The sequence below is a fragment of the Carcharhinus amblyrhynchos genome, chromosome 27 (genome assembly GCF_965287045.1).
Source record: "Carcharhinus amblyrhynchos chromosome 27, sCarAmb.v2.hapA, whole genome shotgun sequence".
Classification (NCBI taxonomy): Eukaryota; Metazoa; Chordata; class Chondrichthyes; order Carcharhiniformes; family Carcharhinidae; genus Carcharhinus; species Carcharhinus amblyrhynchos.
This window is the reverse complement of record NC_137350.1, coordinates 18,087,977-18,114,248: the sequence shown is the minus strand read 5'-3', so window position 1 is coordinate 18,114,248 and position 26,272 is coordinate 18,087,977. Positions and strand designations below refer to the sequence as shown.

Sequence of the window (26,272 nt, the reverse complement as noted above, 5' to 3'; positions counted from 1 at the left end):
AAGAGAAAAGGCCATTGGGCTTTATCCAGCAGCAATGTACGATCCATAATCCACACTTCAGTCTTTCACTGCTGGTACTGCCCAGGGAGCAGGGAGCAATGTTCCACTGAATATCTGGTTAAGCTATATTTACACTTGACTCTTACACAATCCAATCCTTTCTCTTGGGGCGTTTGGCCCAACTTAAACAGTTAATTGTCACTTGTGCTAACTGTTGGAAGTTTATTCCACACGACTGGACAAAAGTAATTCTTCTGGCCTTGGTATATATGAACACAAGAGTTAGGAGGTGTAAGCGGCTGCTCGAGCTTCTTCTCTTTTCAGTAAGATCATATCTGGTTGTGGCCCCAATATTCGATATGCACTCATCATTCTTTGACTCCTTGTTCATCTGGAATCTAACTAATCCTGCCGTGACCCTGCCTCCACTGCTCTTAGGGGAAGAGAGTTCCATAGACGCCTGACCCTCTGAGGAAAATAAATTATCTCTGTCTCCCCTCTTAAATGGGATACCCCTTACTTTAAAAACAGCGTCCCCCTCATTCAGGTCTCTCCGAAAAGGGGGAAGGTCCTTTCTGCATTCACTCAGTTGAACCCCCTCAGGATCTAATATGCTTCAGTAAGATCACTGCTCATTCTTTCAAACTCCATTGGATTTTGGCCCATTCTGCCCAACCTTTCCCCGTTAAGATAACTCCTACATCCTCGGAATTAATCTTTCTTGACCTAACCACTTCTATCCAGTTTTGAAAGCAGGTTTAGGCTTTACAGTACTGGTGTCTTTCACTAGGTATGACTCTGTAAAGAGGATTCTGTGAAGCAATAGAAATCAGAAATAATTCACCATAATAGCCAAGTGATCAAAATAAACATGTCAGAGTGAACTTCATTACCCATGTTTTCAAACTGTAGACTATATAGCATCACAAGTCAGAAATATAAAGAATATCACACAGATGAGAGAAGACCTTTCAACTCAATGAAGTTCATCACTATGGCGTTGTTAGGGTCCAAATCAGAAACCCTAAGTTATATTCTGAAGCCTGACTAGATCACAACAGTTTTTCTATTTGGCATTAGTGTGAGGATAAGGTGTAATTCTGTTGACACAATAGGAAGATTTTATTTAAACAAACTTTATTTTAACAATGCAGTTTAACTATAACAAATGAATTAGCTGAACTTTTATCAGTTGAAACTACTAATCTATCTCTATTAGTTCCAGTTCAAGCAATACTCCTCTTATAGACTTAACTCCTCTTCAAAATCAGGTAGCAACACACAGGTTTATGCGCTTGGGCTTGGGCTGCTTGTCCTCGAGCCTCTAGAACACCTTGAGAGAGAGAGACCTATTTCTCCTGGCAGGTCCCAAGCAGCAGCTGACAGAGAGAGATAGGAACAGCTCTTGCTTTTTTCAGAACTTGGCAGTAACTACCTACTTTTCTCTGTATACTTAGCTCCTCGCCATAAGCACACGCCTGTCCATGAGAACTTCTGTGACTTTGTAATGACAATGTTGTCTGTGATGAATGTTAGACCGGTTAAGGTGGGAGTATCTGTCAACATCTGGACAATGGGCATGATGTTTTGAGTCTGAGCAGTTGAGATGGAAAGCCTAAAATGTAAGGTTTTGAACTGAATGTCGTGAGACTCCAACAGCCAGAAAGGAAGAACTGTGACTGACTGGCCCACATTGTAGGCCGGGACGCTGAAATCATGTGACAATGAGATCTTCCCACACCTCCCTTGCACCCACTTCCACCACTCTGGCATCTGCAGCATGCCCTTCTTTCTGAATTATACCCCATCCCCACTGTCCTTGTCGGACAGGGCTTGTGCTGCCTCTTCCTCCACAGGGTTTAGATAGTTGACAGGTTACCTGGGTAGCAACGTATCACGATGATGTGTGACATCCTCTGGGTTGTACTGAAGCACTCCCCACGACTGTTGCAGACAGTGGAAATACATCCATATAACTTGCTTCATATCTTTCCTCAGCATCAATAAGAAGGTTCCTGACGGGTGTTGAGTGCTGGGTAGCCCTATCCCCTAGGATTCTGCCATTCATTTACTGCCATACTTGTGGAATTTTTAAAGTATGTAGGCCACATGATAGCTGGTATCTCTGCAGAATCTGCTTTCAGCGGTCACACACTATCTGAACATGCCAAACCCCTTCCTGTTGATGAAGGCCACTGGTTGGAGTGTAGGTGCACTGGTTGGCGATGTGGGTTCAGTTCTTCACACTCTGCACTCACGGAAAGCCAGCTATCATCATAGTTTGCCTCCCTGCTGCCTGGACTGGAGTTACCCCTGTGGCTGCTGCTGACGTCCATTTGTACTGCCTCTCCAACATCGAGTTCACCTCATTGCACGCTCCTTCCATGTGCCAGTGGGTTCAACATGACTGGGTAAATGACACCCATTGTTAAATCCCTCCAAAATGGTGACCAAATGACCTGGTTGGCACTTTAAGAAGTGGCCCTCTACTCCTCCAGTGAGCATGGCCATGTTAACGCCCCTCTGCTTCACAAAGGAGAGCTTCTTCCACCCCCCACCCCTCACACGGTTCAACACCTCAGGTCAGCCTCTTAGCCTGGATTTAAGCTCTGTATTCATAAGATCATAGAATCCCTGCAGTGAAGAGAGAGGCCATTTGGCCCATCGAGTCTGCACCAACAAGAATCCCACCCAGATACTATCCCTGTGATCCCACATATTTACCCCCCTAATCCCCCTGACACTAAGGGGCAATACAAAATGCCCCATCAACCTAACCCACACATCTTTGGACTACGGGTGGAAACAGGAGCACCCGGAGGAAACCCATACAAACATGGGGAGAATGTGCAAATGCCACACAAACAGTGACTGAGGCTGGAATCAAACCCAGGTCCATGGCGCTGTGAGGCAGCAGTGCTAACCACTATGCCACAGTGCCACCCCATGAGTCACACATCCCGTGGATTTGCCAAGTGGCTCATTAATGAGCTGGATTACCTCCGACTTAATTGGGGTCTGGTGGGTGCAGACTAACCCTGGCCTCCGGTGGGGCCCGACCATCATGTCACCTGCCCCAGAGGACTCCATTAATTCCACCCTGTGTCAGTTATAGCTGCCCGGAGACACTGAAATCAGGTGGCATCGAGATCTCGATAGGAAAGGTCCTTTTCTTGGGAAAATGTCTTTTCCGAAAGAATTTACACCGCGACCATTAATGTGAAGAGCAGTTCCTTGAAATGAAACGGTATTTCAAGGAAATGAAAAGCAGATGATTGGGAAGGGACCGTACTAGAACTGGCAGCACAAACTTTCACTTGTTGACACTGATGGATCTTACGTGTAATTCCATCATTTGCTGTTTCTATTATAGAGATTATTCTGCTTTGCACAGCAGGCTCGGCACAGTCTGAGGTAATCAGACCCAGTATGATTCTGTGAGCTCAGGGCATCTATAATCCCTCGACATGAAAGCAAGCCAGATCCCCTCACCCAAACAAGAAAAATAAACTCAGCTTAACTCTTCCACCCTCGCACACATATCCTAACAGGCCAGTGTTCACATTCATTTTCTTATGAACACTGAGTTGATAATTTGTTAGGCAGCAGAAAAAAAGATCAAAGCCGGCGAAGTGGCTTTGAATGATAAATCAACAGGAGTACAAGAATGTGATGTCGGCAACACACAGGCTGCAATACTCTAGATTAACAATGCCTTTTGGGCACTCGCAGTCCAATTCTCAGTGAATTCACTGGAAGGAATTCAGGACTAATTAAGTAATGGCACTCGCAGTAAAAAGGCCATTAGAGATGGCTGGCTTAGGTAATGCAAGCTTCCATTGGACTGTCAATGTACATTCTTCTCTATTCTCTAAAGTAGAAGGTGAACTGCACTCTGTTTAATAAAGAGTCGTTAATAACTTCCTAAAAGAACACTGCTGACTCCGCTCACCGTAACTGGGTGGCACGGTGGCACGATGGTGAGCACTGCTGCCTCCCAGCTCCAGGGACCTAGGTTTGATTCCCAGCTTGGGTCACTGTCTGTGTGGAGTTTGCACATTCTCCCCGTGTCTGCATGGATTTCCTCCGGGTACTCCGGTTTCCTCCCACAGTCCAAAGATGTGCAGGTTAGGTTAATTGGCCATGCTAAATTGTCCCTTAGTGTCTCGAGACATGTAGGTTAGAGGGATTAGCGGGTAAGTGTGTGGGGATAGGGCCTGGAGTGGGATTGTTGCCCTTGCAGACTCGATGGGCCAAATGGCCTCCTTCTGCACTGTAGGGTTTCTATGATTCTAATACCTTCCTAAAAGAATACTGCTGACGCACTTAGTGTCTGAGTGGCACAGGTTAGCAGAGCTGCCTCACAGCACTAAGGACCCTGGTTCAATTCTGGCCTTGGTTTACTGTGTGGTGTTTGCATGTTCTCCCATGTCTGCATGGGTTTCCTCTGGTTTCTTCCCAGTTAGGTTAATTGGCTATGCTAAATTAGTGTCGGGGGATTAGCAAGGTAAATACGTGGGGTTGCGGACATAGAGTCTGTGTGGGATTGTTGTCAGTGCGGGCTGAATGGCCTCTTTCTGCACTGTGAGGATTTTATGATTCTATGAACAAGAAGAGAATATAAAAGGGTTGTGACTGTTTCCAGAGAGGTCAAGCGGAAGGGACAGGGAAGGTAAAATTGATAGGGCCAAGGCGAGCACAGATCAGAAAGTAGCTAAATTCTGTTCTGCCTATAGGACTCCAGGAGTTAAATGCAAAGAATGTGTTGCAATCCAATTTTTAATTCCTTCCATTTAATCATAATACCAGTTCTCATCATCAATCTCAATTATACTATTGAGATTAACTAAACTAGACCAATCCCCCACTTATCTACCTCCATAAGAACAGAAGAAATAGGAGCAGGAGTAGGCCATCCAGCCCTTCGAGCCTGCCCCACCTTTCAATAAGATCATGGCTGATCTGAAGTGGATCAGTTCCACTTTCCTGCTTTCTCCCCATAACCCTTAATTCCCCTTGTCTATCAGAAACCTATCCACCCGTGACTTAAATATATTCAGCAAGGTAGCCTCCACCACTTCAACGGGCAGAGAATTCCAGAGATTCACCACCCTTTGAGTGAAGAAGTTCCTCCTCAACTCCGATCTAAACTGCCCCCCTTCTTATCTTGAGGCTGTTCCCTCTAATCCTGCTATCCTTTCTAAGCGGGAAGAATCTCTCTACCTCTATCCTATCCATCCCCTTCATTATCTTATACGTCTCTACAAGATCCCCCCTCAGCCTTCTAAACTCCAATGAGTACAGACCCAGTCTATTCAGTCTCTCTTCATAGGTTAACCCCCTCATCTCCAGTGTCAGCCTAGTGAACCTTCTCTGCACTCCCTCCAAGGCCAATATATCCTTCCGCAAGTGCAGCGACCAAAACTGCACACAGTACTCCAGCTGCAGCCTCACCAGTGCCCCGTACAGTTGCAGCAAGACCTCCCTACTTTTATATTCTATCCCCCTCGCTATAAAGACCAACATCCCATTCGCCTTCTTGATCACCTGCTGCACCTGCAGACCGGATTTTTGCGATTCGTGCACAAGGACCCCCAGGTCCCTCTGCACTGTAGCATGCTGCAGCTTTTCGCCTTTTAAATAATAATCCCTCCTACTATTATTTCTGTCAAAGTGGATAACCTCACACTTGCTAACATTATACTCCATCTGCCAGGTCCTCGCCTACTCGCTTAGCCTATCCAGATCCCTCTGCAGACTTTCCACACCCTCCATGCAATTTTCTTTTCTACTCATCTTCGTGTCATCAGCAAATTTCGTCACCCTACACTCAGCCCCCTCCTCCATATCATCTATATAAATGGTAAACAGTTGAGGCGCCAGCACCGATCCCTACGGCACTCCACTAGTCACGAACCGCCATCCAGAATAGCACCCATTGATACCAACTCTTTGCTTCCTATTAGACAGCCAATCCTCTATCCACGCTAACGCCTTACCCCCAACTCCGTGCACCCTAAGCTTCTGTAGCAACCTTTTGTGAGACACCTTATCAAACGCGTTTTGGAAATCTAAAAACACCACATCCACCGGTTCCCCTCTGTCTACCGCACTAGTCACATTCTCATAGAAATCCAATAAATTCGTCAAACACGACTTCCCCTTAACGAATCCATGCTGCATCTGCTCGATCAAACCATTCTTTTCTAGGTGCCTCGCTATTTCTTCTCCCACAATAACTAATTTACTTCTCCTCACTTTCCTTCACAAACTCCATTACATCGCTGCAAACTTTCAATAGCACATCGACATCCAATTAAAGGTACAGTATTCAAAATTAGCATGCCACTCTAATTTTTTTTTCTTTCCTTATTTGCCCAAACTAAGTTTGTTTCCACACCATGCACCTCAATATGCGACTAATCTTGGTAACAGCAGGGTAATAACGTTGCCCAAATATTCTCAGCGTATGGTCCCACAGCTGAAGTCTTTTGCTTTCCACCTTTGACACTGGACATCCATTTAAAATCCCTATAGTGCAGGAGGAGGCCCACCATCGAGCCTGCGCTGACCACAATCCCACCCAGGCCCTATCCCCATAACCCCATGCATGTACCCCAGCTAGCCCCCTCTTGACACTAAGGGGCAAATTTGCATGACCAATCCACCTAACCCGCACATCTTTGGACTTGAATACTTCTTCCTGTACATCCGTGCCTGTATATTTCCATGTTTAACTTTCACCTGCAAATTTCTTAATCCACCTAATAAACATGCCCATCGCACGTTTGGTGTCTGCAACCTCCCCCGCACTGTTCATTATTTCTCATTGCATTTTATATTTAAAACATTCTCAATACAATTTATAATTTCTGTAAGCAGAAGACCCACAAGATTTCTGGGAAATGTTACTAGTTATTAGCCCCAGATAGTAAGCATTTTCTGCTTTCTATTTCCAATTCTCAAATCTGTTCTGCTAATTTGCAGTTGATTGTATAACCGTACTTTGTATAACAAAAGATTAAATCAGTTCACTAACTCCCACTCTTGGTATTCTCTGCAGTCTCGAGGAGTCCATGTTCTAACACTATATAAAATGTGTGGGGTTGCAGTCCCCCTTTTCAATAATGTTTATTTATAAGTCACAAGTAGGCTTACATTAACACTGCAATGAAGCTACTGTGAAAATCCCCTAGTCGCCATCCTCTGGCGCCTGTTCAGGTACACTGAGGGAGAATTTAGCATGGCCAATGCATCAAACTAGCACATCTTTCGGACTGTGAGAAGAAACCAGAGCACCGGGAGGAAACCCACGCAGACACGGGGAGAATGTGACCCAAGTGGGGAACAGAACCCAGGTCCCTGGCGCTGTGAGGCAGCAGTGCTAACCACTGTGCCACCGTGGCTGCACCTTAAGGTTTGGTTATATTCAGCATCTCTCCCCACTGCGCCCAACAATCAACTGTTGCAGAGGGGGTGAGGAAGATTTGGTTAGTTTGGTCCCAGGCCTAGGCAAGGTGGCCATACGCAGGTCCTGACAGTGAGCAGTTGAGAATGGCGGTACAAGCCAACTGCCTGCCTCCCTTCTGTCGTTATGTGCACACCTAGTTCCCCTGGGGAAAGAGCACGCATGGTCAGTGTTGCATTTGAGGCAGGAGTTTATCATCGACACTTGGAATGATAGCTTAATTTGATAAGTTTCCTTTCTTTCTGGTTTTGTTCCAATAACATACGGGAGTGTCCATTTAAAAGAGGTTGATCACTTGTTTATTTACTGCTGTCAGTTCTCAAAGAGAAGATTACCTTCAAAAGATTAAGATGCAGAGCCCTTATCAAAAGGAGTTTGGAAATCAAAATGAACCCTACGCACCAGCTATTCTTTATCCAAAATAATGGTTACTTTCTTAAAGAATTCCTGTGATTTTGTGAGGCATGACCTAATGCTTCTAAATCTCTGCTCGCAGCTCCTTTTGAACTCTTCACAGAAACAATGACCTCAACCAGTTAAACTCACTCAAACATTTCCACCCGACTGATCTTTTCAGAGAGCAGATATTCCTTGGAGGCTCTGAGGTACAATGCATCTTACTGGTTACAGATATCAGATTGGCACTTGCAACCCTTGAGCTTTTTCACCAGAGTTTGCTTTACTGACCTACGCATGAATTTACAGATCGGGTTGACTGGATCGGGAACTTGTTCCCCTCCCGTCTGTGAGAAATTCCTTCAGTCTGACTGATCCCCACAATATTCCTGCCCACTTACCCCTTCCATGACCTCCATGCACTAGATTGCATTCAGCCTTCCAACTCCACTCACCCAAACATCATTGATAAAGCTTGATGGATTTCAAGCAAATCACATCCAGCGCAAACCGTAGAAACAGAAACTAGAAGCAGGAGTGGGCCATTCAGCTATTCGATTCTGCTCCGCTATTCATTTTGATCCTGGCTGATCATCAAATATCCTGGTCCCCCTCTTCCCCACATATCCCTTTGATCCCTTTAGCCCCAACAGTTATATCTAATTCCTTCTTAAAATCAGACAATGTTTTGGTCTCAACCACATTGTGTGGTAGTGAACTCCACATACTCACCACCCTCCGAGTGAAGTCATTTCTCCTCACCTCAGTTCTGAAAGGTTCACCCCTTATCCTAGTTTTGGACTCCTCCACCACCAAGTCGAGTCACAGGGATTTTCTGCACTAGTTTACAAAACACTGGGCTGGAAACTGGTCCTTGTCATCACCCCTGCGCTCCTGCCAGATCAGATTAGTCACTATTTATGCCAACTGCACCCACTTGCGGGCCTTCACAGAGTCTCTTAAAATTAAGCTGATTCTTCTGGGCACGAAGACACAAATAGATACCCTTTAAAAGCCTCTGAATACAATCTATTTGAATTGAGTACAAAAGTGAGCAGCCCACACCTGTTGCAACTACTAAATGGAATTAAGACAAAATGCTGGATTAACTTAGCAGGTCTGGCAATGTCTGAGGAGAGAGAATCATAAACCCTATAGTGTAGAAAAAGGCCCTTCAGCCCATCAAGTCTGCACTGAACGCAATCCCACCAAGGCCCTACCCCCCCTATCCCTACATATTGTACCCATTAACCCCTCTACACATCCCTGGACACTAAGGGGCAATTTCTTAGCATGGCCAATCAACCTAACCCACACATCTTTGGACTGTGGGAGGAAACTGGAGTACCCGGAGGAAACCCACGCAGACACGAAGAGAATGTGCAAACTTCCACACAGACAGGGACCCCGAGCTGGGAATTGAACCCAGGACCCTGGAGCTATGAAGCAGCAGTGCTAACCACTGTGCTACCGTGCTGCCAAATGATTCAAGACTGTATGACTCCTCTACAGAATGGAAGAGGAGTAGCAATCAGAATCAGAATCCCTACAGTGCAAAAGGAGACCATTTGGCCCATCCAATCTGCACGGACCACTATCCCATCCAGGCCCTATCCCCGTAAACCCACGCATTTAGCCTAGCTAGTCCCCCGACACTAAGGGGCAATTTAGCATGACTAATCCACCTAACCCCCACATCCTTTAAGTAAATGTAATGAATTATATAGTTGGAGGGGCAGGTGGGGAGGCAGAATAGAAGGTCAGGAATAGGTTGGAATAAGGTGGAAGATTAACAAAGGTGTCATGGCATAAGAGGAAAGGGGGTTATTCACGGTGCCAGTAAGGGCCCACAAGTGCTAATAGTGGCAAAAGCTATTTCTGGTGGTTCTGTACAGTTATTTGTTTTTTAACATTTTCAATTGCTTTCAGGTGGGCAAGAATTTTATCATTTGCATAGAGGTTCTGATTTCAGGAGGTTACTTGAATTGCCAGCTGGCCCAGGCAAGCAGTGGGACATCCCCCTGAATTTTACTAGGCACAGCTGTTTAAGTGGCTAGGAAGGACAGCAGCCCATCTGAGGGTGGCACAGTGGCACAATGGTTAACACTGCTGCCTCACAGCGCCAGAGACCTGGATTCGATTCCCGGCTTGGGTGACTGTCTGTGTGGAGTTTGCAAGTTCTCCCCGTGTCTGTGTGGGTTTACTCCGGGTGCTCCGGTTTCTTCCCACAGTCCAAAGATGTGTGGGTTAGGTGAATTGGCCATGCTAAATTCTCCCTCAGTGTACTTGGAAATACAGTGTTCAATTCTGGTTGCCACACTACCAAAAGGATGTGGAGGCTTTGGAGAGGGTACATAAGAACATAAGAAATAGGAGCAGGAGTAGGCCATCTAGCCCTTCGAGCCTGCCCCGCCATTCAATAAGATCATGGCTGATCTGTCGCTGCTCAGTTCCACTTTACCGCTTTCTCCCCATAACCCTTAATCCCCTCTCTTATCAAAAACCAAAAGATTTACCAGGATGTTGCCTACTATGGAGGGCATTAGCTATGTGGAGAGATTGGAGAAACTTGGTTTGTTCTCACTGGAGCGACGGAGGTTGAGGGGAGACCTGATAGAAGTCTACAAGATTATGAGGGGCATGGACAGAATGGATAGTCAGAGGCTTTTTCCCAGGGTGGAAGAGTCAATTAGTAGGGGGCACAGGTTTAAGGTGCGAGGGGCAAGTTTTAAAAGAGATGTACGAGGCAGATTTTTTACACAGAGAGTGGTGGGTGCCTGGGACTTGTTGTCAGGGGAGGTAGTGGAAGCGGATACGATAGTGAATTTTAAGGGGCATCTTGACAAGTACATGAATGAGGTGGGAATAGAGGGATATGGTCCTTGGAAGCGTAGGGGGTTTTAGTTAAGTCAGTCAGCATGGTCAGTGTAGGCTTGGAGGGTCGAAGGGCCTATTCCTGTGCTGTAATTTTCTTTGTTCTTTGTATCCGAACAGGCGCTGGAGTGTTGGCGACTGGGGAATTTTCAGAGTAACTTCATTGCAATGTTAACGTAAGCTTGTGACACTAATAAATAAACTTTAATCTTGGGAGCTGCTGGTCCAGAGGAATTTCAGCAATGGCTTCAAATACAGCATAAAAAAGTTGGAAATATTAAACATACAGAAGCAGACTATCCAAATAAGTAACACAAAGGGTCTTTGAGCAACTCATGTCCCAATAGGGGCTATGCCATATGCTGAGCTAATCAGCAAGACCCATCGTAATCAATTATCTACTATAACAGTAGACAACAGTCCTCTGGTCTCGAGTTACCAAAGGCTGACGTGGCTTAACTGGATTTTACTGGAAACTTTTTCAACCACAAGGACTTGTGGCAATCATTCCATCAATATGATGTTATTGTTATAGCCAACAGGCAATAATCTAAGACAGATAATACAAACAGTGATGTTTTATTACAAAATAATGATATTGGCTGTAATTCCAGCTCAGGCAGCACTGTGGCACAGTGGTTAACACTGCTGCCTCTCTGCTTCAGGGACCCGAGTTTGATTCCCAGCTTGGGTCACTGTCTGTGCGGAGTCTGCACGTTCTCCCCCTGTCTGTGTGGGCTTCCTCCGGGTGTTCCGGTTTCCTCCCACAGTCCGAAAGATGTGTGTTAGATGGATTGGCCGTTTGGTGTCAGGGGGATTAGCTAGGGTAAATGCATGAGGTTATGGGGATAGGGCCAGGGTGGGATTGTGGTCAGTGCAGACTTGATGGGCCAATTGGCCTTCTTCTGCACTGTAGGGATTCTATGAGAGTCCCGATTATCGGTAGGTGGTTTTTCGCTGCATCTGAAAGATTAGGATCTGTCTGATGCTCTGAAGCAGAACTGCTCTGCAATTTCCTTCAATTCTGCAGCATTAAATGCTTCTATTTTTCTATTATGACTTCTTGTGTCATCTAGTTACGTGCTGCACTTAATGTTGACAATCAGACCCAGCAGTTTGCAATCTTGAAACCACTCAGTTGAGATGGTTTTTCATGGAGTGTGAAAGACATTTAGTGGGATTGTTCGGTTAGTTTTGCTGGAGTGGGTGATCACACACTGCAGGAGAGAAGATCAACCTAACACAACATTGTCCCGCTAAACTCTCACGGCAATATCGCTCCACTTCTCTTACCACTGATATACTCTGGGGTTTATCTTTTTCCGACTGAGGCATTTTTTTATGGCTTCCACATTTCAAATGATCCCCATGGGTGTTGGTCCTGGAATGTTTCAACTGTCTGTGATAGTTTGATATAATCTACAACACGCCCTGCTAACAGAGATAACATCCCAGATTGTGCCAACCACTGCTCACATCATGTGTCTTCACCGGATATTCCCCATTTTAAGAGCTGCGGCTCAGCTGGTAATAAACTTAACCCCAAGCTGAGGCCGCTTTGGGTTCAAGGCCCAATCCAGGGCTTGAACACACAAAAAAAAGTGCAGGACTGAGGGAAGGCTGCACTGTTGGTGATACTGTCCTTTGAATGAAATATTTAATAGAGGCCATAACTATCTGCTCAGTGGATGTAAAAGATGGCATGGCATTATTTCAGAGATGAGCAGGGGAGGTACCTGCAGCGTCCTGGCCAACACACAAGTGTATGAATTAGGAGCAGGAATAGGCCAATTAACCCACCCCACCCCCCCAAGTCTTCTTTGCTATTTAATGGGAGCATACTGATCTGATTTGTAACCTCAACTTTACATTCCCACCTCCCAACCTTGCTTATCAAGGATCTATCCACCCCTGCCTTCAAAATATTCATGATGTGGAGATGCCAGGGTCAGACTGGGTGACACAGTAAGAACTCTCACAATACTAGGTTAAAGTCCAAAAGGTTTACTTGGTATCACGAGCTTTCAGAGCGCTGCCCCTTCATCAGGTAAGTCACTCACCTAACGAAGGGGCAGTGCTCTAAAGCTCATGATACCAAATAAACCTTTCGGACTTTAACCTGGTGTTGTGAGGCTTCTTACTTAAAAATATTCAAAGGCTCTGCTTCCACTGTCATGTGGGGAAGAGAGTTCCAAAGATCATGACTCTCAGAGAAAACATTTTTCCTTATCATAAGAACAGGCAGCAGGAGTAGGCCATTTGGCCCCTTCAGCCTGCACCACCATCCAACAAAATCATGGCTGATCTTTTGTTTAATGATTCTTTCTTTAATGGATGATGCATAATTTTGGAACAGTGCAATGGGAAATTGGGGTGCCAGGTGCAATGGTGTCCCTGGAGCTCACCAGCCGGCTTTCCAGCAAAATAGGCTCCGCCTCACCCCATATTGGCAAGAATAACATCTGAGCTCTAGTTTTTTGTAATTGTTATACGATTGAGACTTGCTCAAAAAAATCAGCGCAATTCTCTCTCATGCTCGTTCAGCACTTCAGATTTTTTTTGGTAAGATTGCCCCAAATATGTTTTTTAAATTCTTCATGCCAAAATGGACAATTTCATATTTTCCCACATTATACTCCAGTTGTCATATTTTTGCCCACTCATTTACCCTATTTATATCCCCTTGTAGCGTCTGTATGTCCTCTGCACAGCTTACTTTCCCACCTATTTTAGCGTTGTCTGTAAATTTAGTAACCATTTCTTCGATCTCTTCATCCGTCATTTTTATAAACTGTAAAAAGTTGAGGCTCACCACTCATTACATTTTGCCAACCAGAAAAAGACCCATTTTTGCCTACTCTTTGTTTCCTGTTAGCTAGCTAAACTTCTGTCCATGGCAATTATCTTTTTGCAATAACCTTTGACGTGGCACCTTATCAAATGCTTTCTGGAAGGCTAGGCACAGTATATCTACTGATTCCCTTCATCCACAGCATATATGACACCTTCAAAGAACTCCAATAAATCGGTTAAACATGAGTCCCCTTTCACAAAACCATGTTGACTCTGCCCGATGGCCTTGAGATCTTCCAAGTGCCCACATATGCCATCACTTATCACTCAATCAAGAAATACAGACCATCTGGTCATGACCACATGGCTGTTTGCGACAGTTTGCTGTGCACCAACTGAGCATCACATTTCTCACATTACAACAGTAACTAAATGTCACAAAGTGCTTAACTGGCTGCAAAGCGCTTGGAGATGCCTGGTGGTTGTGAAAAGCGCAATATCAATGTAAGTCTTTTTTTTGCTGAGTCAAATAGTGATGGGATCAGGGAATAAAAGCAAAAACACAGCAGACATTTTACAGTATTTGTTAAGCTTAGCTAACGTATCTTTAGCTAACTGCCTCTGCGGAGTTTGCACATTCTCCCTGTGTCTGCGTGGGTTTCATCCAGTACTCCACTTTCCTCCCGCAGTCCAATGATGTGCATGTTAGAGTATGTTGATCGGTCATGCTAAAGTGCCCCTTAACGTCAGAGGGACTAGCAGGGTAAATACGTGGGGTTACGGGGAAAGGACCTGGATGCATTACTGTCAATGTAGGCTCGATGGGCTGAATAGCCTCCTTCTGCAGTGCAGAGGTTCTATAATCCTTTGTTACAGTAAAATAACAACTTGCATTTAATTAGTGCCTTTATTGCAGCAACATATTCCAAAGTATTTCACAGGAATATCAAACAGAATTTGACACCCACGGTGATGGGAACAGGCCAGGAACAGGGAGAGAAGGAGGAAAGACACACAGATTACTTATAGCTCAACTGCATCGCTTGTCTAGTCACCTGTCTTCGGACTACCTGTCCAGTTGTTCCACTCAGGTATCAGGTTAAAAAGGGGAATGTTTCAGTGGGTATAGTTACATTTTAAACTCTCTTGCGTACCATGACAGAACTAAATAACTGGTGTCGCATCTCAATATCCCATCTTAGTCACCTCAGGGAACATTAGTGCCTATAGTATCCAAGATAAAATCGCCTACATGGCTGCAGTAAATGAAAACAGAAAGAAAAGGAATTCACATTCCTTAGCCGTATAATTGCTTACCTTAATGTCCAGCACTGCGATTTCCTGCTGGTTAGTTGTCGAAAGGAGGAAGTTGTTCATTTGACTCTTCAAAGGATCATCAACCTCGACATCGATATCATAACACGCAGTTTTCTTCTGATCATTAGGATCAACACTGTAGCCAATGAGAGCTTCATTACCGTATCTGCTTGCTTTATACAGGTTCTGTGTTATTGTACTCAGTCACCAGCACAGCTTCGATTTTACCTTCACATAGATTATACAGACACAGCTGCTAATACCCACTCTTTCTTACTGTACCATCTCTCAGATAGAACTGTGGAATATCCAACCTCCAATCCCTCCCTAACAGCATTGTGGGTCAACCCACAGCACATGGACTGCAGCGATTCAAAAAGGTAGCTCACCATCACCTTCATCCGGGGATGGGCAATAAATGCTGGTCAGCCAGCAACCCCCATCTCCCACGAATGAATAAAAAAAAAGTACTGTGCCCAATTAGTGACGGAGATTCTGTAACTCAGTCACTAACAGATTCTACTTGCGCCCAATTGCATAGAACTCTATGTTACAACACAAAGTACAACACTAGTGCAGGCTACAATTGAACATTTTTTCAGTTTGTGATATCACATCAGGCGGCACCAGGGACGTGCGTTCGATTCCCAGCTTAGGTCACAGTCTGTGTGGAATTTGCACATTGTCTGCATGAGTTTCCTCTGGGTGCTCCAGTTTCCTCTCACAGTCCAGTGATGTGTAGGTTAGGTGGATTGGCCTTGCTAAATTGCCCCTTAGTGCCGGGGGACTAGTTAGGGTAAATGCATGGCGTTATGGAAATAGGTTCTGGATGGGATTGTAGTTGGTGCAGAATGGTCTCCTTCCGCACTATAGTTTTCTATGATATTAGCCTCTATAGTACTGTGTCCAATTAGAAATGGAGATTCTATTACTGTACACAGTTACTAACAGACTCTAATTGCACCCAATTCATATAACTCTACATTACAACAAAAAGTTAGTACTGCGGCTATAAATGAATGTTTGTTTCCAGTTTGTGATATCATATCGGGTGGCAGAGTCGCACAGTGGATGGCACTGCTATGTCACAGCACTAGGGACCCAGATTCAATTCCAGCCTTGGGTTACTGTCTGTATGGAGTTCACACGTTTTTCCCGTATCTATGTGGGTTTCCTCCGAATGCTCCAGTTTCCTCCCACAATCCACAGAAGCACAGGTTAGGTGGATTGGCCATGCTAAATTGTATGTGTGGATGGATTAGCCATGGTAAATGTGTGGTGTTACATGGATAGGGCTGTGGTGAAGACCTGGGTAAGATACTCTGAGTTGGTGCAGACTTGATGGGCCGAATGGCCTCCTTCAGCACTGTAAGGGTTCTATAGGAACTTCCTTATTAAACTTTTCCTTCTAAATCACTACCAATTATCCCATCCCATTCCGGTACATAATCCTATGGGTTTGAGGCCAAATAAACTGCATGTGATTGTGCACAATTCATTGGAACATTGCATCAATTTATGGAGTACTGTCCATATCCAGGGCCCAATTACTTGGGAGAGAATTACTTTTCAGTTTCAGCAACCTGAAGAACTCAGTATTTCCCATCACTAATACTTCAGCACATTTATCCTGACTCCTCAATATCCTTGGCCATGCAGTTACATCCTTCCATCCTTCTCTGACTGTTTGGCATGACTGCCACTCTGTTTTAGATTCTTTGGGTGGAATTTTACCGGCATGTCCGACCCAAGTTTCGTACGATCCTGCCTGAGGCCAGCGGAGAATGCCGTTCTCTAAGCCTCGCCAGAAACGGAGCGGGCACGCCAGTAAAATTTTGGCCTTTGATAATTAAATCTCTTCGCCCGTGACCCTTCACTGTTTCCTTATCATCTGTGCGGATGCCACGGATCCTTGGTGTGTGTGGCAATTCTGACTGGCAGTCAGCAACTTAACTCCAAAGGTATGCGGGTTAGGTTGATTTACCATGCTAAAGTGTCCCTTAGTGCTGGGGTTAGGGGGATAAACTATGCAGGTTCAATGGGTGAATGGCCTCTTTCTGCACCATAGAGATTCTGTGAAACTTCTACGAATACCGAAAAGATGCACTTCTATATTAGGCTAATGATCAAAGTAGCCAGTGGTAATTTTTGACGAGAATAACATTAAAACAAAGCCATCGCGCACTGTATGACCTTTAAAACATTGAGCAGCATTGGTCTAAATACTCAACCAAATCACATCACTAATTAATCAAATATTCAGTACAACACCCTTTCTCTTACCTAATCATGTGATTGATAATGATGGGATCTGGATGCTGCAGGAGACCAGCCAGCTTTATTGGAATCTCAGAGAATTTCATTCGCATGCAGTTAAAGATCTAAGGAAACAGATTCACCGTTAGAGGGGAGTCAGTGGACTAGTAATCCAGAGACCCAGAGTAATGCTCTGGGGACCCAGGTTCGAATCCCACCACAGCAGATGGTAAAATTTGAATTCAATAAAAGTCTAATGATGACCGTGAAACCATTGTCGATTGTCATAAAAACCCACCTGGTTCACTAACGTCCTTTCGGGAAGGGAATCTGCCACCTGGCCTGGCCTACACATGATTCCAGACCCACAGCAACGTGGTTGACTCTTAACTGCCCCCAAAAGGGCAACTGGGGATGGGCAATAAGTGCTGGCCCAGCCAGCGATGCCCACATCCCACTAAAGAATAAAAAACACAGAGCAAAAGGAAATCGTAAGTGTGGAATGGGTCATATGCTGAGGGTTTTCTCCCTACTATTCAAAGAAGATGTCAAGGATGAGCCTGCCTCTGCTTAGCTGGCTCGCCCAGCTGTACTTATTTGGGTGAAGGTCCTTTAATTAGCACGAGGTGGGACTTCCGCCCATCTCCGGGGGAAGCCCACCTCAGAGTCGCCAACCTGTTTACACCCACAGCGCCAAGGAGGAGCACTGGCCACTTGCTGGTACTGCAGGTAGATCAAGGAGGTGGCGTCTTCAATGATGGACTCATTATTTTTCCACTGGTAGTAGGTTTATTCACAGGATGCAGCATTACACATCTCTGCCTCCTAAATATTAGACCAGTATTCCAGCTAACTCTATACACTTTGAGGGGAGTGGTGGTTTAGTGGTACTTGTCACTGGACCAGTAATCTACAGACCCAAGGGAGTCCCGGGTTCAAATCCCACCATTGCATATGGTGAAATTTTAATTCAATAAAAATCTGAAATTAAAAACCTAATGATGACCGTGAAACCATTGTCCATTGTAAAAATCCGTCTCGTTCACTATTCTTTAGGGAAGGAAATTTGCCGTCCTTATTTGCTCTGGTCTACAAGTGACTCCAGTTCCACAGCAATGTGGCTGACTCTTAAAATGCACAACTAGGGATGGGCAATAAATGCTGCCCCAGCCAGTGAAAGTCACATCGCATGAACGAATGAAAAAAGAGTCAATTAAAACAAATGAACTAATATTCCCTTAAAGGCAGTGCAACAAAGCCCAAGTTTTAAAATAAGGGCTCCTCCAGGATCTGTCAAATACTCCCATCAGTGAAATTAGCTAAAGAATCATATCTCTTAGCCAATGAGCCAAGAGCCCTGATTCTCTTCACCCTCTTTTAAAACAAATAAACTAATTGATAACTAAAAGAGTTAGTGAGATGTGCTTGCTAGGTGCACTGGCCAAGCTAAATTCTTCCTCAGTGTAACCAAACAGGTGCCGGAGTGTGGAGACTAGGGGATTTTCAGAGCTACTTTACTTCAGTGTTAATGCAAGCCTACTTGAGAAACTTATAAACTTTAAAAAGAAGTGACACCGACCTGATTCAATGTATCTGAAGGGGACTGGACTAAGTTGCATGAACTCTAACTATGCAGACAGAAATGTTGAAAAAAAAAAGGGAGAAGCAGCCTCACTGACAACAACATTTCTGAGAACTTCATTATTTAGTGCTGCCTTTATCGTCAACCATAATACCTCTGGGCATGTTCAATTTGGCTTTGTGAACTGTGTGTGTGTGTGTGAGTGAGTGTTTGGAGGGAGGGATGGGGTGTTGGCAGAGGGGTTGCATTAAATACCCTGGGGTGCTGCAGTGGTTAGCACTGCTGCCTCACAGCACCAGGGACCTGGGTTCGATTCCCAGCTCAGGTCACTGTCTGTGTGGAGTTTATATGTTCACCCCATGACTGCGTGGGTTTCCTGTGGGTGCTCCTGTTTCCTCCCAAAGTCCAAAGATGTGTGGGGTAGGTGGATTGGTAATGCTAAAGTGATTCTTAGTGTCAGGGGGCACTAACAAGGTAAACAGATGGGGCTACAGGAATAGGGCCTGGATGGGATTGTGGTCAGTGCAGACTTGATGGGCCGAATGGCCTCCTTCTGCACTGTATGGTTTCTATGTTCGATCTGCATGTCTTAAGATGTTGGTGCTAACAAATCTTTGTGTTCTATTTGAGGATTTATCCATCAATGGTAGAGTTTTTCCAGGCTCACAAAGCAGAACAGGATTGATTGCTTTCACTTTGGAAGTCCAGACTGTTTAGAGCTTTGGGTTTTGTAGGATTATACAGAGGGTGGAGGAGGCCATTCCACACTGTGACAGTGCTGGCCCTTCACAAGACCTCTGAAATCGGACCTGCTTGGCTGCCCTTTCTCCATAGCCCAGCAATCACTTCCTTCACATGGCCTCAGTGCGGCAGATTGGGCACACTTGCTTCAGATAGGTCCTGGAGGAGGATTGGACTTTAGCTTATATACATAGAAACAGACGCGTTTTGTTATCCTAACACTAACTGGAGAAAAACTGATGACTGGGTCAAAGACTCTGAGCTCCTGACCACTTCTGTCTTTGTATTTCCTTCATGTTCTAGTTTGCTTTACGCTCGGTGTTGACCACTCCCCAAAAGTGGGCAGAGGCCCTCCAAGCTTCTGTCCATCTCCCCCAGGCTGCCAGCTCTAAGATCAGAAACAGCAATGTTTGATTTTCTTTGTCTCTCGAGGAAAGTGCTTTGCGCACTCATCTTCTCTGTTCTGGAAGCTGAGATGAGGAACTCGCTACGGGTTACACCCCTCCTCATACGTTACAAATCAAAACTCTGACTGCCCTTTGGCGTTTCTTACCTGCTTGAAGTAGCGATTGCAGTTGATGTACTCCTTCTCGTGGTAATCCTGCAGTTTGTTCTTCTTTATGTACAGCCACAGCGCCTGCATGATATTCGCCCGGGTCTGAGTGTGGACACCCAGCAGACGGGCCAACCTGGCGTCCAGTTTATACTGTGGGGGCTGAAGAGGAAGAGCAGCTGAGTGGTGATCACGGGCTGCACCGTTTGTTCAGTTTCACACATTCTCACCACTCGTACGTCCTGAAAATCTCACAGAATAAAACTGCCAGCACGTTGGCCAGGCTGCCGCTGACCCAGAACAATCAAATCCCCTTGCCAGCAAGAACAATACAGCAGCGAGATGGGTCAGCTACCAGCGTAACGTGATCTGATGGTCCTATTCACTTCACAGCTGGCTGGAGTGTTGTTCTTACAGTAAGCGACGCGATTGGATTTCCTTAATTATCCTGCAGTCTTGTAACTCATCGGTGTTTTTCTCATTCTGCAAAGTGAAGCGACTAAGCTGGTGCTCCACCTGTGTTTGCTGGTGCAATTCTATAGCAACAGCACTCCACACTGCTGCTTAGACTTGTGGAGTGAACCGTTTGTTTGTCGTGAGCAACGGCCATTTCTAGTTTATTGCACATTAAGATACTTTCCAGTCAAGGCGTGCTGTTAATGGTTTGTCGATCGTATTGTTCAGGTTTGGCAATGCCATTGTTAAAGTTAGAAGAAACAATGACAGGTGCCCATTGGGCAGAGTGTTCCCAATGTTTGTACGAGTGCCAGGTTCAGACTGCAAACCGCTGCGTATCTCTCCAGGTGCACAGACATGTTTTCATTCCAGATTTTCTGGCACTTGGTACACAGAGTACGTGGGAACATGGTTTGCACCAGCACTCTGGCAAGGCTGGGCCTGATGGAACTTGCTCCACACAGTTGGGGGCCATCTTTAAAGAGCTCCTCGATCAGCATTAGAAATAAACTCCCCCCCATCCGTTCACACACATGAAATGCCCCCCCCAATGCATCAGAGAACCCATCCCTCAGGCATCAATCAGGGCACCCCCCTCCCCCTCATGCATCTATTGAGTCACCTGCCCCTCACAGGCATCCATTGGGGCACTCCCCCTCTCCCCCCCACCTCCGCATCCACTGGGGGGTCCCCCCCTCAAGAATCTATTAGGGCACTTCCCCCTCTCTGGCATCCATTGGGGCACTGCCCTCTCTCAAGCATCCACTGGTGTACCTCCCCCTCTCAAACGTCTACTGGAGCACACATCCATTCTCCACCCTTCCCCACTGTGGGGCATCCCCTCGCTCCCCCAATGGAGCTCTGCAGTAGGCCTGCCTCTGGCATCTCCCTCACCACCCCGGGGGCTATACTTACTCGTGTGTCCCCAGCATGGTCATCATGACTGGTTTTCATTTCAGCTTTTACCAACCTGCTTCATCCTATGAACCCTTGCAGGTCCTTATTTTTTTCCTGGTTAAATAGGGGATGGTACTCAACTGGTTACATTCCTGGATTTGTGATTGAGACCATGTGAGTTCAAACTTTACCACACTGAGAATTTCAACTAAGATTTCAGAATCAGGAAATAAAAAGCTGATATAAGTTTAAAATGACCATGAAATTTCTGGACTGTCACACAAGCAATTAGCACATATCGGTTATAACAGTTTTTACTTGTGTTTCATTGTTAACAGTTCCAGTGAATCGAGGAACTCCTACCTGGTGGTCCAGCATCAACAGCAGAGTACATTTCACGTTCATGTCTCCTGGTCTCTTCACCTGAAAGCCGTCCGTCTCCTGGGTAGTGGGCATTCTATGCCACTGTAATCCACATCAGAGATACACTCCAGTTACACGTCAAGTAACAAAAAGCCAGTCATGCCAAAGAATTTTAACTGCTACCGTTTCTTTTTTTCCTCTAACTACGTAACCTCAGTGGGCAGACTCTGTTACTGTCACTTGTGGGACATGCACATCCCTGATTTAATGTAGTCAGTGACTGAAGAGGAATTAACTCAAAATGTATTCGAATCATAGTCATCGAGGTTTACAGCATGGAAACAGGCCCTTCGGCCCAACTTGTCCATGCCACCCCTTTTTTTAAAAAAAGCCCCTAAGCTAATCCCAGTTGCCCACATTTGGCCCATATCCCTCTATACCCATCGTGCCCATGTAACTGTCTAAATGCTTTTTAAAAGACAAAATTGTACCCTCCTCTACTACTACCTCTGGCAGCTTGTTCCCAACACTCACCACCCTCTGTGTGAAAAGATTGCCCCTCTGGACACCTTTGTATCTCTCCTCTCTCACCTTAATCCTATGCCCTCTAGTTTTAGATTACACTACCTTTGGGAAAAGATATTCACTATCTAGCTGATCTGTGCCCCTCATAATTTTATAGACCTCTATAAGATCACGCCTCAGCCTCCTTCTCTGCTCCAGAGAAAAAAATCCCATCAATCCAGCCTCTCCTTATAACTCAATCCATCAAGTCCTGGTAGCATCCTAGTAAATCTTTTCTACACTCTTTCTAGTTTATTAGTATCCTTCATATAATAGTGTGACCAGAATTGCACACACTATTCCAAGTGTGGTCTTACCAATGTCTTGTACAACTTCAACAAGACATTCCAACTCCTGACTTCAATGTTCTGACCGATGAAACCAAGCATGCCGAATGCCTTCTTCACCATTCTGTCCACCTGTGACTCCACTTTCAAGAACCTATGAACACATACCCCTAGATCTCTTTGTTCTGTAACTCTCCCCAGCGCCCTACCATTAAGTGAATAAGTCCTGCCCTGGTTCAATCTACCAAAATGCATCATCTCGCATTTGTCTAAATTAAACTCCATCTGCCATTTGTCAGCCCAATGGCCCTATTGATCAAGATCCCATTGCAATTGGAAATAACTTTGTTCACTGTCCACTATGCCACCAATCTTGGTGTCAGCTGCAAACTTACTAAACATGCCTCCTATATTCTCATCCAAATCATTAATATAAATGACAAATAACACTGGACCCAGCACTGATCCCTGAGGCACACCGCTGGTCACAGGCCTCCAGTTTGAAAAACAACTCTACAACCAACCTCTGGCTTCTATCAAAAAGCCAATTTTATATCCATTTAGATACCTCACCCTGGATCCCGTGTGATTTAACTTATGCAACAATCTACCGTGCAGTACCTTGTCAAAGGCACTATCTTGAACTGTGTTTAATAATCCTGCAACAATTTATTCAGCAATAGCATGGACATTGTATTAACAAAGGAAAAGATCCTGAGGCACTTCATGGAAATGGAAGGAAAGAAATAGTCACTAAGATAAGGAAGGAGAGATTTGAATGGATGAACGAAAAGGAAGAGAGAGGGAGATGGAGGGACGAAAGAATTTAGGAGAAGAATTGCAGCGTGCAGGGCTGAATTGGTTGATAAGGCAAGGCGACGGCCTAGTGGTATTATCGCTAGACTACTAATCCAGAAACTTAACTAATGTTCTGGGGACATGTGTTCGAATCCCACCACGGCAGATGGTGGAATTTGAACTCGATGAAAAATATCTGGAATTAAGAATCTACTGATGATCATGAAACCATCGTTGAATGTCAGAAAAACCCATCTGGTTCACTAATGTCCTTTAGGGAAGGAAATCTGCCATCCTTAGCCAGTCTGGCCTACATGTGACTCCAGACCCGCGGCAGCGTGGAGCATTTGCAACATGGAATTAGCACTAGACTATTAATCCAGAAACTCAGCTAATGTTCTGGGGACCCGGGTACGAATCCTGCCATGGCAGATGGTGGAATCTGAATTCAATAAAAAATATCTGCAAGTAAGAATCACCATGAAACCATTGTCGGAAAAACCCATCTGGTTCACTAATGTTCTTTAGGGAAGGAAATCTGCTGTCCTTACCTGGTCTGGCCTACATGTGACTCCAGAGCCACAGCAATGTGGTTGACACTCAACTGCCCTCGGGCAAGTAGAGATGAGCAATAAATGCTGGCCCAGCCAGCAACGATCATGTCCCATGAATTAATAAAAAAAAGACTAGCATTGATTGGAAACGTCACCTCGAGGTGATGTCCATTAAAGATTTCAGCAAACCACTTAATAATCTTTTCCTTTTCCCCCTCGATCTTCTACACTAAGGCCTGTGTTTACACAGTCCAAATCCTTCCGCTGAGTAAACCTAAGTTAACCATACTGAGAGCTGCAGGGCTGCAGTGATAATCCCATTTACAGTTTGGAATATAACACAGACCAACGAATATTACCAAAGGGAATATTATGCACCGCCTGGGGCCGCCAGCACTTCTGTGCAGTATTCACTTTGCTAAAAAACACTTGGTTCCCCTCCGGGGAAGGGAAAAAAAACAGGGAAGCACTCGCAGAAAACACACACACTGTTTCTCACCTCCCACAATAGGAACAGATGGGAGTCACTCACATACACATAGTAGCAGCTGTCAAAGATATTTACACTTTACGCAGAGAGATCAGATTAGCTTTTTACAAAGTAAAACAAATGGGGCGAAAGCCAACAAGCAGGGGACTTTGCAAAATATGTCACAGTGACTGCTTTTTAAGTCAAGTAAACGGAAAATGTACGGAACAATGATTTGATTTGATTTATTATTGTCACATGTATTAGTATACAGTGAAAAGTATTGTTTCTTGTGCGCTAAACAGACAACGCATACCATTCATACAGAAGGAAAGGAGAGAGTGCAGAATGTAGTGTTACATGGCTCAAGTGTAGAGGAAGCTCAACACAATGCAAGGGAGATCCATTCAAAAGTCTGATGGCAGCAGGGAAGAAGCTGTTCTTGAGTCGGTTGGTACATGACCTCAGACTTTAGCAGTTGCATTATGTCTGTCTCTTGCTGTATAACTGGTTTATCTGGTGGTGTAGAGGTCATGTTTCTTATGTTTTTATGTGGATTATTGTGATGTGTGTGCAATGTGTTTAATTGGGATGTCAAAGCAGTAAACCTTGGTTTGCAGTGGTCTGGTTCTGCACAAAATTGCACTGTTTTTTTGACTGTGAAAGCTTCCTGATTGACTGTATTAATGCTTGATGTGAAAGACAGGGGTTGGTTGCATAATGTCCATGTCTTGTTATTTAACTCAATTCAATCTTACCTCCACCAAGTGATTGTCTGGTCCATATAGATCTTTGTCCAACTCGATAACCAAACTTTTGAAGAAGGATGAGAATTTCCTTTTCACTTTTCCAGGCTTTGTAAAGGAAAGGACAGAGGTCAGAGTCTTTCAGCTCCCAGGTGAAAAATGTACTTTTCACTCCTGCTTATAACTGGGCATATTGCCAAAGCAGGATGTAACTTGCTACTAAACCCCAGTCAAACCTACTCATCGACCTGCTGCTAAAGGGCTTTGAGTGGCTCTGTCATTTATTTTCTCTACCTTGTTTAGACTGTGCTGCATGCCTTGATCTGTCAGCACAACCAACATAACGAATTCTCTGCATCAAATATCTTGGTTGTAATTACCATACCCATACAGCTTTATACCATTGGTACATTGTACCTGGTGGCACAATGGTTAGCACTGCTGCCTCACAGTGCCAGGGATACGGGTTCGATTCCTGCCTTGGGTCTCTGTCTGTGCGGAGTCTGCACATTCTCCCCGTGTCTGCACGGGTTTCTTCCGGGTGCTCCGGTTTCCTCCCACAGTCCGTTAAGATGTGCTGGTTAGGTGCACTGGCCATGCTAAATTCTCCCTCAGTGTGTCCGAACAGGGGCCGGAATGTGGCGACTAGGGGATTTTCATAGTAACTTCATTGCATTGTTAACGTAAGCCTGCTTGTGACACTAATAACTAAACTTTAAACTCTTTGGCCCTGATCCACATGTTATTTCTATTGTGGGATTTTATGCAAACTGAATTGGGTCTTTCAGATATGCACAGGTGTTCAACTTTGAGCCAACTTTGCAAAATATAGAAGATGCAATTTGTAAATCTATTCAAACCAACCTGCATTTTATTGTGAGGAACACATATCTGATTATTGCTTGGATTTGAGATTCTTCTAATTGCCAGTTACAGAATTATTATGTATGACTTCAACACAGTCTCTCAACTGAAGTCTTACAGCTAACCCTCTACTGGGCAGTTAATAGCCTCCCTGTGATCCAATATCATGTAGTCACTAACCTCCCTGAGACCCTGGTACCAGGTATTAGTTACACTTTTTATAAACAACATGTAGAGATGTGGTGTTCACTTAAAAGAATTCTATTATACAAGCCCCTCTACTAGTTTCACTGT

General features: G+C 44.9%; 1 protein-coding gene across 2 annotated transcripts in view; it reads right to left on the bottom strand.

Annotated features, from left to right (window-relative positions):
- LOC145359333 (SWI/SNF-related matrix-associated actin-dependent regulator of chromatin subfamily D member 2-like) overlaps positions 1-26,272 on the bottom strand; it is a 65,974-nt gene that overhangs the window by 18,314 nt on the left and 21,388 nt on the right. For both annotated transcript variants that reach the window (XM_080213928.1, XM_080213929.1), the window contains exons 6-10: positions 25,127-25,222; positions 21,697-21,798; positions 19,981-20,142; positions 17,132-17,229; positions 14,849-14,984 (exon numbers count right to left, since the gene is read on the bottom strand). In XM_080213928.1, the coding sequence (XP_080070054.1) occupies positions 14,849-14,984; positions 17,132-17,229; positions 19,981-20,142; positions 21,697-21,798; positions 25,127-25,222 (594 nt within the window). The remainder of the gene's footprint in view (positions 1-14,848; positions 14,985-17,131; positions 17,230-19,980; positions 20,143-21,696; positions 21,799-25,126; positions 25,223-26,272) is intronic.